Source organism: Microcebus murinus, chromosome X (assembly GCF_040939455.1).
Source record: "Microcebus murinus isolate Inina chromosome X, M.murinus_Inina_mat1.0, whole genome shotgun sequence".
NCBI classification, from domain to species: Eukaryota; Metazoa; Chordata; class Mammalia; order Primates; family Cheirogaleidae; genus Microcebus; species Microcebus murinus.
The window spans coordinates 59,338,600-59,351,928 of NC_134136.1; the positions used below are offsets into that span (position 1 = coordinate 59,338,600).

The 13,329-nt window shown below is 40.3% G+C and overlaps 1 protein-coding gene across 1 annotated transcript in view; it reads right to left on the reverse strand.

Annotated features, from left to right (window-relative positions):
- Positions 1–1,376: 1,376 nt before the first annotated feature.
- GPC4 (glypican 4) overlaps positions 1,377–13,329 on the reverse strand; it is a 104,430-nt gene continuing 92,477 nt past the window's right edge. The window contains exons 5-10 of the mRNA XM_012764773.2: positions 11,378–11,543; positions 6,026–6,156; positions 5,786–5,932; positions 4,668–4,804; positions 3,487–3,662; positions 1,377–3,391 (exon numbers count right to left, since the gene is read on the reverse strand). Of these exons, the coding sequence (XP_012620227.1) occupies positions 3,189–3,391; positions 3,487–3,662; positions 4,668–4,804; positions 5,786–5,932; positions 6,026–6,156; positions 11,378–11,543 (960 nt within the window). The 3' untranslated portion in view covers positions 1,377–3,188. The remainder of the gene's footprint in view (positions 3,392–3,486; positions 3,663–4,667; positions 4,805–5,785; positions 5,933–6,025; positions 6,157–11,377; positions 11,544–13,329) is intronic.

Below are 13,329 nucleotides of genomic sequence, written 5' to 3' on the forward strand. Positions count from 1 at the left end.
GATGTGGGGGCAACTGGGCAAACAGGTACAAAAATGGCAGGGAAACTCACTCAATACCTTTATATGTTTTGGGGTATATTATCTAATTAAAAACTAAAGTAGATAAGTAATATTATATGGCATTTGGCTCACTGATGGACTAGAATTCCTGCTACCATATGTTATCTTTCAGAAATTTTTCACATATATAAAAAGGAAGGAGAAGAATTAGAAATTATAAAGTAGACTAAATTTGTAAAGTATAACATGGAATGTAGAGTTATATTTTTTCCCACCAAGTTCTAAGTTGGGAGAATTTTCTGAGTACTTTTCTGTTGTTTGGTATTTTCTTAACAGTGAGATAACACACATACATACACACACACCTCTGCTAGTAGATAACTGTTATTATTACCTTTTAGCTGTGTAAATAGACATATTTTGCTCATACAAAAGGGGAAATAGAACTTTGTATAGCACCATCTACATCTATTTTTATTTTGGTTCTGTAATCACAAATGACAATTTCTACTTCACGTAAATTGTTAGATTTCAAACACTTAGTAACTAAAGTTTAAAAATTTAAGTCAATTCTTTGCAGTGCCTTTTAATCAAAATAGGTGTTATTACTATTTCTGAAATAAAATGTAAATCTAAAGTTGTAAATTTTTTAAGGTACAGAGTAGGTAAAGCGTTTGAAAGAAAAATACATGACTTTATAAAACGCAACCCCTTCACATGCTATTAACTTTGAAAAAGTCAGTTCTTCTAACAAGGCTTTTATTCTACCTCATACTCAAAACTCTTAAGGTTTTAAATATTCAACTTGCCTTTATTCTTTTTTTTTTTTTGGGGGGGGGTGAGAATGAGCCTGCCAACTGGTTAGAAGCCAAGAGTTATCCAGTCAGACCTGAATGGAAAAATCTATGATTTGTTTATTTCATAGTTCGAGTTCAAAAGCAAGAGACAATTTAAATAATAAAAGGGGAACAGGAAAAAATGCAAAGAAAGAAAACAAATAAATAAGAGTCCAGAAGAACCTTCAAGAATATTTAATTCGGAAAATGTTATTGGTTTAGAAAACTTGACTGAAAGAAAACAGCTGGGTAGAGTTCAAGATTTTAAATTAAAAACAATCTAACAAGGTCTATGGGGATAACTCTTTGAGCCATATTTTGGAGACCAGATTCATTTCTACCAAGTAAAAGTAATGGCAGTCTAAGCTAAAAAGGAAATTCCTCACAACTGAGGTAGTTACTAAGTATCAGCACATTTTCCAAGTTCTCACAAGGCAGCTTAGCTATTTACAATCTATTTTTCCTCATACATAAATGGAGTGCCTTTTCAATTTTATGTCTTCTGTGATTTGCTTAAAAAAAAACACTATACACACCAGCCAGAATATGCCTATTTTATTAACATCATGCTTTAATAAATAACTGGCTACATCTAATAAAATTAAGCCTCTGTTTACAACAGCCCCCAATATTCCGTTTTGACCATTCTGCAGAATTTGGTGTAAAAAGTTGAATGAAATGTAGACCCTGAGCTATCAAGTAATTATGTTTCAATATAAAAATAGAGAATTACTCTTACAACTGAAGATTGAACAATAACACAAACAACCTCTTTGTGGGTTTTAGGTTCTGTGGAATTGGTTGGCATCTTAATGGCTGTCTAAAGCAGGAAGAGACTTGCAGAATTTTATTTAGGCTTTCTGTAGACTTTTGGGAACTCCTTTTAAAGTGATTTGTTACATTCTCATAGTTTTATGAGCCATCATTTGGTAAGGACACAAGGAAAGGGTTCCCAAGGGGCCAAGGCAGTTGTTAGTGTTTGGCCTGGGACAACAGATGTGGCCTTTACTAGTTCACTCTCTGCTAAGATGTAGTCTTCTCAGCTTTACCTACTCCCACCCCTCCCACCCCCCAAAAAAACAACACATAAAAAAATGTGGACACAATTCTCCCCCAAGTGGGCTCCTTGGCTGATAAGGGAAGCACACAGCTGTGAACCACTGCCAAGACCTTCGCTTTACTGATAAAGAGGGGACTGGGCAAGAAAAAGACTCCAAGACACCTTATACTCTCTTAAAACAAAAACTGGGATCCAAAAACAAATGCAAATACACATGCACAGAGTGTTGACAACTATTCCCTGAGCCCAGGCTGTACCCCAATTTTGGCTAGTTCCCAGACAGCTCCCTGTATATGGTTGGGTTTGAAATCTGGACCATTGTAACAAGGGAGACCAAATGAGATTGTTGGTCACTTACTGTTGCCATTGGGATATTAATTCAAAGAGGGTCAGTGTGGATGTGAAAACTGGCACACAGTGGCTTGTTTACTTAAAAAAAATACACCCCCAAATCTAAGTGTGAACATGTGATAACTGGGACATCCTGAATGCCTTGTATCTATGAAGAATCTTCTTCTAAATGGATTACGACTTTAAGTGGGTTCAAGAAATGGACCTATATCTTAGCTTATGTAATTCAACTCCAACCAAAATGGTAGTCTGCAGTCTCTTCCAATCCAGCTATAAATGAAGTATGTATAACCTTCTTGCATTTATGCTTGAATACAATCTGACAAGTGGCTCAGAAGCCCACTTGTGCCTTCACATTCTGCCCTAACTTAATAATTAAAAAACCAAAATCATCTCTTCTCTCCACATAAGGCAACGAAAATAACAGGGCTAAATGGAAATTTTACCACTTGTTGGGCTTTTTCTTTTAATAAGATAACATGATAAATAAAACCTGCTTCTGTACAGCTATTTAATATTTCAGAAATACGTACATGTTACATGCCAAGAAAGGACCCTGGTTTTCTTGTAAGAAACAAGATGAGATCGTAATTGAAAAAAAAAAACAACCCACAAACAAAATGAGAAAAAAACAAACAAACATACAATAGAGTGATAAAATCACAAATGCACAACTAACTACAGTTCTGTACCTACACTGTTAGCCACATTTAACACGATTCTGGGGGAGCAGGAACCAACTTAACATACAAGTCCCTCTTCCTCCCCCAAAACTGAGTGAAAAAACAAAAGTCAGCATTTTTTAAACCAGTGGCCACATAGTAAAAACTGTACATTGTTGTCCATTCATTTAAAAAGCAAAGTCACTAGAACGATATAAAAGTGATAACCGGTGCCTTTTAACTTTTTGATGATGAACACTTTTTCTCAGAGTTTGAGAATTATCTCCACTCTCTCTGCATAACCAGGAACAAGATGCAGAAGACAGTGAGGAGGTAGGGCTGTGCCCCAGGACAGGCAGCAGCACTGTCGGCTTTGTCGTTGGCACTCTTCCCGGCGTGGTCTGTGCCGTTGTACTCAAACTTCGGGAAGCACCGCTGATACTCGCACCCACTTCCACTTCCTTCTCCACTATTTTCATCACCTATTTTTAAAAAAATGGAATACCAATTTCATTCCCCTTGTTTTCGTGAGGAGGCATACAAGAACAATTTGTACTTTAAAAGTGCAAATGCTTACTGATGTCAAAGAAGTCCACGTCGTTCCCATTGTAAGCACTCTTCATTTTATTGGTCATAACCCGAAGGGCCATGATTTGACGGAGGATCAGTATGTCCACTTTGCTAGTGTCAACCTTGACCTCTGGGTTGTCGACCTGGTGGATTAATCCATTTCCTATCACTGCAAACAGGTACCTGAAATGAGAAATGACCCCAGTAAGATGATTAGGAAAGCAAAAAGAATGAGCAGATCATCAAATATATCTGCTAGATTCTAGTATTTCCACAGAGCACAATTAAATGAAAGTTCTTCAATTCCTAATGAACACTAATCTCTCCTTTTTCTGGGTACGTCTTGTTTCTCCAATTTGACCGTAACCTTTTTGAAAGCTACCCCTATTGTGGAGGTTGGGGTAGCAAAGTAAATTGCCCTCTGAACGGGTAACTTATCCAAGTTAGTGAGTATGTAAGGGAGGGACAAAGGACATCAACAGGTCAGAGAATGAGACCTTTTAAGAACTGGTGCTTTGGGCCGGGCGTGGTGGCTCACGCCTGTAATCCTAGCTCTCTGGGAGGCCGAGGTGGGCGGATTGCTGGAGGTCAGGAGTTCGAAACCAGCCTGAGCAAGAGCGAGACCCCGTCTCTACTATAAATAGAAAGAAATTAATTGGCCAACTAATATATATATGTATAAAAAAATTAGCCGGACATGGTGGCACATGCCTGTAGTCCCAGCTACTCAGGAGGCTGAGGCAGAAGGATTGCTTGAGCCAGGAGATTGAGGTTGCTGTGAGCTAGGCTGACGCCATGGCACTCACTCTAGCCTAGGCAACAAAGCGAGACTCTGTCTCAAAAAAAAAAAAAAAAAAAGAACTGGTGCTTTATGAGGCCACACCATAAAGCAAAGGGCCACAGACATTAAACATTTTTAAAACAATGACACTATTGGAACAGCCGCAATACTAGAACATAGCTACTGTCAATCTTTTGACCCAGCATTCTTTGCAAGTAGCTGGGGACCTTCAACATTTCTACTGCAAAGCCCATTCCTAAGAACATCTAGAGGCCTTCCATCTTGTTGCTCCCTACTGTGTGTGAACTGCTTCCCAATGCCTCCTCTTAGGACTGAGACAACTGTCTCTGAAGGTGACTCGGGCATCAAGGAAGGGAGAGACTGCAAATCCATTCAGCAGAGCTAACCTGCTTTTGCCTTTTCCATTCCAGCAGTCATCCTCATTGCCATTTCCTGCAGCCATCCTGTCATCATTGCAAACGTTGGTCGGAAGAGAGGACCAGAATTTCTTGGCCTGTTTTAGTTTCTCCTTGACATCAGTAACCTAATTAAGAAAAAAACCAAAGACCTCTGTAAAACAACACAAAACTACTTTCGGATGTGCCCTTTGACCATGTCTAAATATCTCCAGAGTGATATGCAATTCTCTGTCAACTTTAGCTGGGAGAGAAAGATACAGATCCGATTTATAAGTACAGAACCACTAGAATAAATTAACAGTTGACATGCAAGCTCTGAAGGAGTTGCCTAGATCCACTGTCCATTCTACCTCGTAATTATAACTACTATCTGAGGCCCACCAGGTCCTGTGCCCTAGAGACACGTAAGACACAGTCTCTTCCTGCTAAGGCTTTTAGTCAGAATCAAGCTTGTATTATATTATCCACTCTGAAACGTACCTGTTATTGCTCTTCTTGTGTCCTCGGGCTCCCACTCTGTGTTCCCTCCTACTACTGTATTAATACTCTTCCTACATTCTTGTAGCATGTTGCTGTGCAGAAAGAAATTTGCCTATTTTTTTCACTCTTCTTTCATCCTAGCATTTGCTACACGAGAGCTGTCCAGAAAGTTTCCATCCATGTAATATGAAAATTACATATTAACAATGGCTGGATACTTTCCGGACAGGCCTTGTCTATCATCTGACAGTTAATGAGCCTGGAAGGTCTGCTTCTCCATCATTGCCTCCATAATGCGGCCTTTTGAGAACAAGGACCTGCCTTATTCCTCTGAGCCTCCCTGTGCCTAGCACAGTGCTGGGCACACAGTAGATGCTTAGTAAATACATGGTGAAACGAAAGGAAGGATTTGAGGCAAAACTTATCACATCATATTCCTTGACTACGTAGGAACTTTCTGAGCTAGAAAGTGAGACAGGCAGATTTACTGATATCCACACACAGTTTGCTTGAAAAGTTACACCTGAAAGACCCAAACTTGTGAGCTTTCCAATGAAAAATTCAATTTGAGCAAATGTTTTCAGTTCCTTGTAATTGAACACGGCCATTCCTGCCAAAGTGCTCACCAGTCGGTCCAAACTAGTGCCTGCCGCTGTGGTTGGGCGTTCCTCAGGGTGATGTGGTCTGAAGCGAGCACTGAAGGCACTTTCAGAGATGGAACGAGAAATCCGTCCGACTAGGAGGGGCTTGGGGGGTCCACATCCCTGGAAAACCTGCATTGGAGTTAAATGAGGTCATATTAGGGAAGCCACATTGCAAGCCAGAGGGGGCCTCCAGCTCTCCTTCCAGGATCCTGCCTTCATTACCTTCTGAGATACTTGCACGCTGTTATCCTGCATGTTCATGATAGCATCAGAAATCTTCACATCGATGGGATCCATGACTGATTCAATGTTGAAAGGACCCTCTAGCCTCTCTGCCATCATCAGCATAGCATCTAATACGAGGTTTGGGGAAGAACAATACATCATAAAAAGTAAATCATTAGGTTTGGCCTTGCATAATCAGTCATTTTACTATTTTACCCCATGTTTCCTGCAGGGGGTGGGGAGAAAGCACACATCATAATTAATTCATATTTTTGTATCTATTTCCATTACACCAAACTGTATTTAGTCACCATGGATCAGCAGCTCTCTAAAGTGTGAAATGGCTAGATGAATGCTAGGAGCATTCGACAGCAAGGAGCCCCATCAGGAATCTTCCATCATACTGATTATTCACTCTTTCGTGTATCAGTGGCTGTCACCGAGAGGCTCTGAGCGAGCTCCCAGATGCCAAATCCAAGGCTGGAAGCAGATTAACATGCCAGTTCTCCCAGACACTTCCCTAGGATCTTTGCATTTCAGGTTCCATTTACAAGAGTTAAAAACATAAATCAGTTAAAATCCTGGCATACCAATTCTATTCTTTCATTTTTTTAAATTAAAACCCTTCAGATCCTTGAGTACACAGTTTGGAAAATGCAAAGGAAAGCATTCCTAGGAATTCTAATGACTTTTCACATAATGGAACTCTGAATGCTGCAATTTTTGTATTAAGATAAACTTCCCATTTCAAATATAAAGGCCTCAATTTATTCTAAACAAAGCATGTATCTCCTTTTTTTTCAAGTGAAGACAACACAAGACACAGTGCATAAAATTCACATGCTCACAGTATATATATATATCTTCACTGATTAGCCTGCAAGTCCCTTTCAGACTTTGAGGAATCTAGCATTTTCCAGTAAGCACTGAATCCCTTCAACAAAATATGCTCTACTTATTTTCTTGTTATACATGTTCATTGGGATTATGAGGTTTAATATTTTTGCCTAATATCTATAGTGCAAAATTAAAAGATCTTGGAAATTAAATCCCCAAATGATAGAAAGGATGCTTCATTAATGAGAAGCAGTGGACTTGCAAACTTGTTTTTTCCCCTTTACAGTGTAGTGCTTAATGAATGGCAATAGGAGAAGTTAGACCCACATTATCTACTGCCTTCAGGTAATGAGCTAGTCTCCACAAGATTGTGTGTTCTTCCCCCAAAGAACACCCAGGCCAACTGCAACCCCCAGCTGAACTACTACCTAAGCTCTCTAGTGGAAAAGAGTACAGTCATCAGTGTATCAATGAAGCCAAATTTGGTCATCAACCTTCCACTTTCAACCTAGAACAAATGCTACACAACATTCATGCATGGGGTCATTTCTCTAAACTGAAACATAATTCTAATGTCACAGACTACAAATAGATTTCCATGAAATTTAAATTTTTAAAAGTAATAACAAACAAAGTTTCAGATTGCACTGTGGTAAGTGCCATAAAGTGATGCTTCTAACCTCTAAGTAGAGGCTGACAGCATGAAGTAGAGGAGAGAAAAAATGCTTTTGATGCGCTAGCAGAAGGAGACTTTTGTAAACAAGTGGAGCACAACTTAAATGTGTTCATCATTGTCAAATCATCAAGGCTGCCACATACAGAAAGCACATTCCTTCATAAGCTGAGAAGAAATCGCTTGCTCCAAATAAAAATATTATGAATAGACATATAATAAACATCCAAAATGCAGAGGTTTAAACAACAACAAAAAACCAGCGCATTTTGTAACTACTTGTTCCCCTAGTAGGGAGGAAAGGCCAGATCACTAATGTGTTTGTGAAAGACTAAAAGGAAACATAAACCCCAGTTCTTCTGGCTGTTTGGTGTCTTTGTACACTCTGAGCCGGCTGGCCATACACAAGGGCCTGGGAATGGAGGGAGAAGCCAGGCCTTTGTTGGGGCCGGTGCCATGGCGTTGTGTGTTGCATGGCTGTTTGTTGCATGGCTGAAGAATGTGACTGAGGAGCATTCTGCCTGCAGCCCAGAGCCAAAGCTGCCTCTCACCCCTGGGGGAAGTCAAGACTGGCTATCAATCGGCTCTTCCATAGCAGCAGCCAACCCTGATAAGGAGCTTTAAGAGAAATCCAAAGATGGTTGGTTTGGTGTTTTGGTTTTCTTCTGGTTGATACGAGAGCCATGGGGCTCTTGTTTGTGGGACATCCGACTGGCTCCTGCCTCCTGCCAGGATCTGGCTGGTGTCCCTGCCAGCAATCCCCATACTAAATTCCCACTGGCAGCAACATGTGACATTAATAGGGTTGGCTATGAGTCAAATGAGTGTTAACACAGCTACAGTATGTGACAGAGAACAAGTTGCACCTTAGCATAATTTATGATTCTCTGGAAACTGATTTTTCTGGTGGGGGTTAGGGAGGTATTTGGTTTATTTCTCAAACTGAAGACTTCATATAACCAGCCTCTTATAAAACCGAGTTCCAAGTTGCTTTCGCTATTTGGATCCATCCTGATAAAGGGTGACAAGACTTCGACATTTACTGAAGGGTCACATTTCATGGCAACAGGCAGATGCAGTTAAGAGAGGAAAGGGAGGGCATGACAAGAAGGTGACAGATTTGGAAAACCCATTCTTAGTCTCTTAAAGGGTCTAGTCCAACTGCATGATTTCAGCACTCAGGATACTGGCAATAAGTTGCCCCCCCTCCCCCAGCAACAAAGCATCCCCTTTCTCACTAGGGAGAGTGATTCCTTTCGCATTGTGCCGCAAATAATCAGAAACCCACATCTTCTGCCTCACGACTTGACTGAAAGAACAAAAGGCGGGTTTCGTGACTTAACCCCAAGATCTGGTTTAAAGAAGGAGGGGGAAGCCCTTGACCATTCATTAACCGCAGTCATTTAAAGGGGAAAGAAAAATTCCTTGCAAAGAGAGAGAAGAAGAAAAAAAAGACAAGGAAAAAAAAAAGAATTTACAGCAGAGGCATGTAAATTGGGACTGAGTTCTACAACAACAGTGCAGATTAATTAAACCCTTGTGAAAAATTAATGAAAAAGCACTGGAGATTAACAATGTCTATTACTCTTGGCCTTTTATATCTGCTTATTAGAAATAAAGAATAGTATGCCCCATTAAAAATGAAGTTTAGATACAATTATATGCCTCATCCCTCCAAAAAGTATCATTTAAAATAACTGGGGAAAATCGATTTAGAAATCCTATCAATTTCCACTTGGGTTTAATTTTATTTCTTCAAAGATAACAAATGTAATTAAAAAAATACACAACAACAACAACGGCAGCAACTTAAGCCCTCCTTGTTTTAGAGTAAATGATTGAAAACATTCATTAAGCAAGCCAGAGTATGGTTTTGATTTGATATGGACCTGCAAACTCTTGGAAAAATATGTAGAAGAATTTGTATTTTAATATGAGGATATGAAGACTTTAGTTATAGTTTCTGCCAGACATGTTAGAGTAACAGAATCGTGTGAGGGACAAGCCCCTCTACCCTTCATTCCTGATATGTCTACAGAAAAGTTAGCAAAACTTGATCACTGTCACCATACCTTTTTCTTATACTGTATGGCAAATTCTGCTCCCTTGCATGGAGAAATAGTACATTATAAGGGAAAGGGAAAAAGGGGTTACCAACTCTCCTTAAAAACTCAATTTCACAAAAGTGAGTGGCAAACTTGACATTTGGATGTGGGCATGAGGTTGGGATTAAAGAGAAAGAGAAAAAAAGAAAAAACAGCAACTTTAGATCTGGAAATGCCATGGGCTTGCACTTTCATGAGAAATATTTTGAAGCAAGACTTTCTCCGATGGCTTCATTCTAGGCATGATGTGCCGTTTGTGCCTGTGTGTCTTTGCTGGTCTTAGGCCTTCCCTTTCATGGGATTCTGTTTTTCTGTGTGTAGAAGATTTTTTCAGGTCTTCTAGCTTTGAGCTATTTAGGCTACAATTGTGCTGAAGTGCTTAATATTCACATCTTTTTTTTTTTCTCTGTGTCAGTATTCTTGAGAATCTGTTGGAGCCAATTTATTGATGCACTTTCAAACGGAGTTAATATGGTAATTAGGTCTCATGCAGACTAAAAAGCATTTCCCAACTCCACTCCCAACACCAAAAAAAAAAAAAGCCAGCAAATTGCATGCATGTTCCCATAATGTGGACAAATAAGTGAAAAATACGTGCTTATAAAGACACTCAACTTCTGCAATTACATAAATGTTACTGGCGGATGGGAAAAATGTGAGTTTGTTTTTGTCAGCTGTTAGTATGTATGTGAGGTCCCATTCATACTCAGCATTAGGAGCCTCAACACTGGTCACTGTTGTTTGGGGATTAATATTTGTACCAAATAGGCATCAAGGTGGCTGATGACTGGACACTGAAATGACCCCTAATTTGTCCTTTCTTCTAAATCATAATTAACCCTCTCAGAAACTGGCCACTTTACTAACATTGCTGTCTGGGTCCCAGTAATGGTTTCCCTAGGTGGTAATTATCAGAGTAAACTTACTCTCCTTTTCATCAGAGCAGTCTACTATTGCTAAATCCTCTATGGAAACAGAACCCCTAGAGGCCAAAATGGGAGGATTGCTTGAGGCCAGGAGTTTGAGATTCAGCCTAGGCAATAGCCAGAACTCATCTCTACAAAACAAAACAAAATCAGCTGGGTATGCCGGTACATGCCTGTAGTCCAGTCCCAGCCACTGGCCTGTAGCCCCGGCTACTCAGGAGGCTGAGGCAGGAGGAGTGCTTGAGCCCAGGAGTTTGAGGTTGCATTGAGCTATGATAATGCCACATCACTCTAGCCTGGGCAACTAAGTGAGACTCTGTCTCAAAATAAATAAATAAATAAATAAATAAATAAAAATAAAAAAGAAACAGAGCCCCTAAATTTCTACAATCAGATTTTACCTGATCCAAGTAACATACGGGTATCTTGCCAGTTTGTAGGAGATTTGGTTGCAGTGTAACAGAAATAACATTTTAATTGCTACTCTCGCAGTTCCATAAGGGCTGTACATGCACGCAAGCCTATGACCATACCCAAAACTGATCTGTAGGGGGAAATATCAAAAAGGCACTTTCATATTATTAACATTTGCAGTCACTTGTATCTAATGTCTTCAGAAATGTGACCATTAGTTGAAGGGAACATTGGCTTGTAGTGATTTTTTTTTTTTACTACACTCAAAGTCCAGCAAACACAAAATAACTAACACTAAAATGAACATAAATTTCATAGCTGTCAATTATGGCATTACTTGTGATTGGAAGTAGAGCTACCTCCAGCACCACAAATATATTAACTGCTTGCTCACCTATGAAACTGTTCCACTCAGAATCGAGATCCCCTTGGATGGCCAGACAGCCTCTCATGATGTTCGAGCAGTAATTGTAACACGGCTTCACAGTCACAAAACCCTGGCAATGCGAGCAGTAGATCATCTTCAACACGGCGTCGGTACACTGGGCTGTCGGATTCATCTAATGTGTGAGAAGAAGAAAAAAAAAACAGTAGTGGTGGGGCTTAAATAGACATAGAAATTGCAAGTCTACAGGTTGACAATGGAGGTTTGGCCATGAGCTTAATTTAAGAGTGAGTTGTGATAGATCACAAGTAGCAAGCTCAGCCTGCCTCCTGAAGACAGGAATGAGATCTAGATTAGATGAAGGGAAGATGTATGCTGGGAAGGAGGAGATGGAGGTGGAGATGAACATCACATGACCTTAAACAACCAAGGTGTATATATCTCCCACTCTATAAAACTCTCATTCTTCCTCCACCCCATTCCTTCCCAGTCTCTCATTTGCACACATAAATTGATCAATTACTTCGAAGTTGTTTTACAAATAACTTTCCAGAGTGAGCCGTGAGACACGGTATTGGGGGTTACCCTCATCTGCCCACCATGTTTGCCCTGCTATGGCCTCTGTCACCACTGTTTGTCTTTGCCAAACTGAAACACAGGCACGTCATCTTCTCAAACGCATTGACTAAAAGGCTTCCCTTTGAACCTTAACCCCTCTATTCAAGGTTTAGAACAGTATCCAGTGTGTCCTCTGTTCTGTGTGTGCCAAGAGCTGCACAGAAGGCAAAATTAACATATTCTACAGGGCAGAATATGAGTAACTTCAAACGAGGCTTGGGAGCAGTAAAGCATGGAGTGTTCATGGAACATTTGCTGGAAGAGGTGGGCCTTCAGTTAAATTTTGAAGAAAGGGGCTTGGATTGAAGTGATCCAATGAAGGGAGAGCATCCCAAGTAGTGATAACGAAATGGACAAAAGCTATGAACACTATAATGGGCATACCATGGTAGCTCAGAATGTGGTTGGCAAATTGTGGGAAACAAGGTTGGATACAGAGAGGCGTGCATGAGGCCAGAATTTAGAGAGGCTTGCACACTAGGCAGAAACTGAGACACCATATAGCAGGACACAGGGGGCTACTAGAAGTTCCTGAGGAAGGAGCACAGCAAGGGTAGAAGCAGTGTCAAAGTCAGATTGGGCTGGCTGTCCTCTGCAAAGAAATGGGACTTGGTTTTATCTGTCTAGTTCTAAAAGGTAGAAGTATTTGGGGTGGAGACAAGCTGATTCCATCCTGTCACTCATTTCCATCAAGGCTTAGAAAGAATCATGGCTAGGTATCACATGCTAGCAGCTAACTAAAGCTCCTGTCTTCTCATTCTCTCTGTCCCACCCTCTTCTTTCAGAGTCAATATCAGAGGATTAGTGCACTCTTCTCTATCAGTACCAGCCAGTTCTGCAAACACAGACTTCTGGAAGCAGACACCACTGCAGGGAAAAGATTCTGGGATGCAGGGCAGCCTGGCAGTGCACGTCACCTGCTCTGAAGTGTTACTCCGGATACCACTTATCAACAGTGCCCTTAGGAATAGGGAATTAGTACTGTCAGGAGAAAAACTTCACACTGCCAGGCTCCTATCTGATATATGTGCATCCACACAAACACACCCCAAACTGAACTCTAGCCTAAAGGCGGGGAGGGGGGGCATGCAACAACAAATGGTAATTGTATATAGTAAGATCAACATTCCCTACAAAGAATTAGGATTTTTCCATAGTTTTAACCAGTCCCAAATGTTTTCCTAGGCACTAAATTAGTCCTTTTAACTATGTATTAATGTACAGTAAAATCTTGGCTAACCAATACCCTGGAGGAATGGTCCTTCTGGACAGCTAGATTTCCTGGATAGCTTAAAGTCAGATTGTTAGGACTTTAATACTTGTCTCATGAGCAAACAGGACTA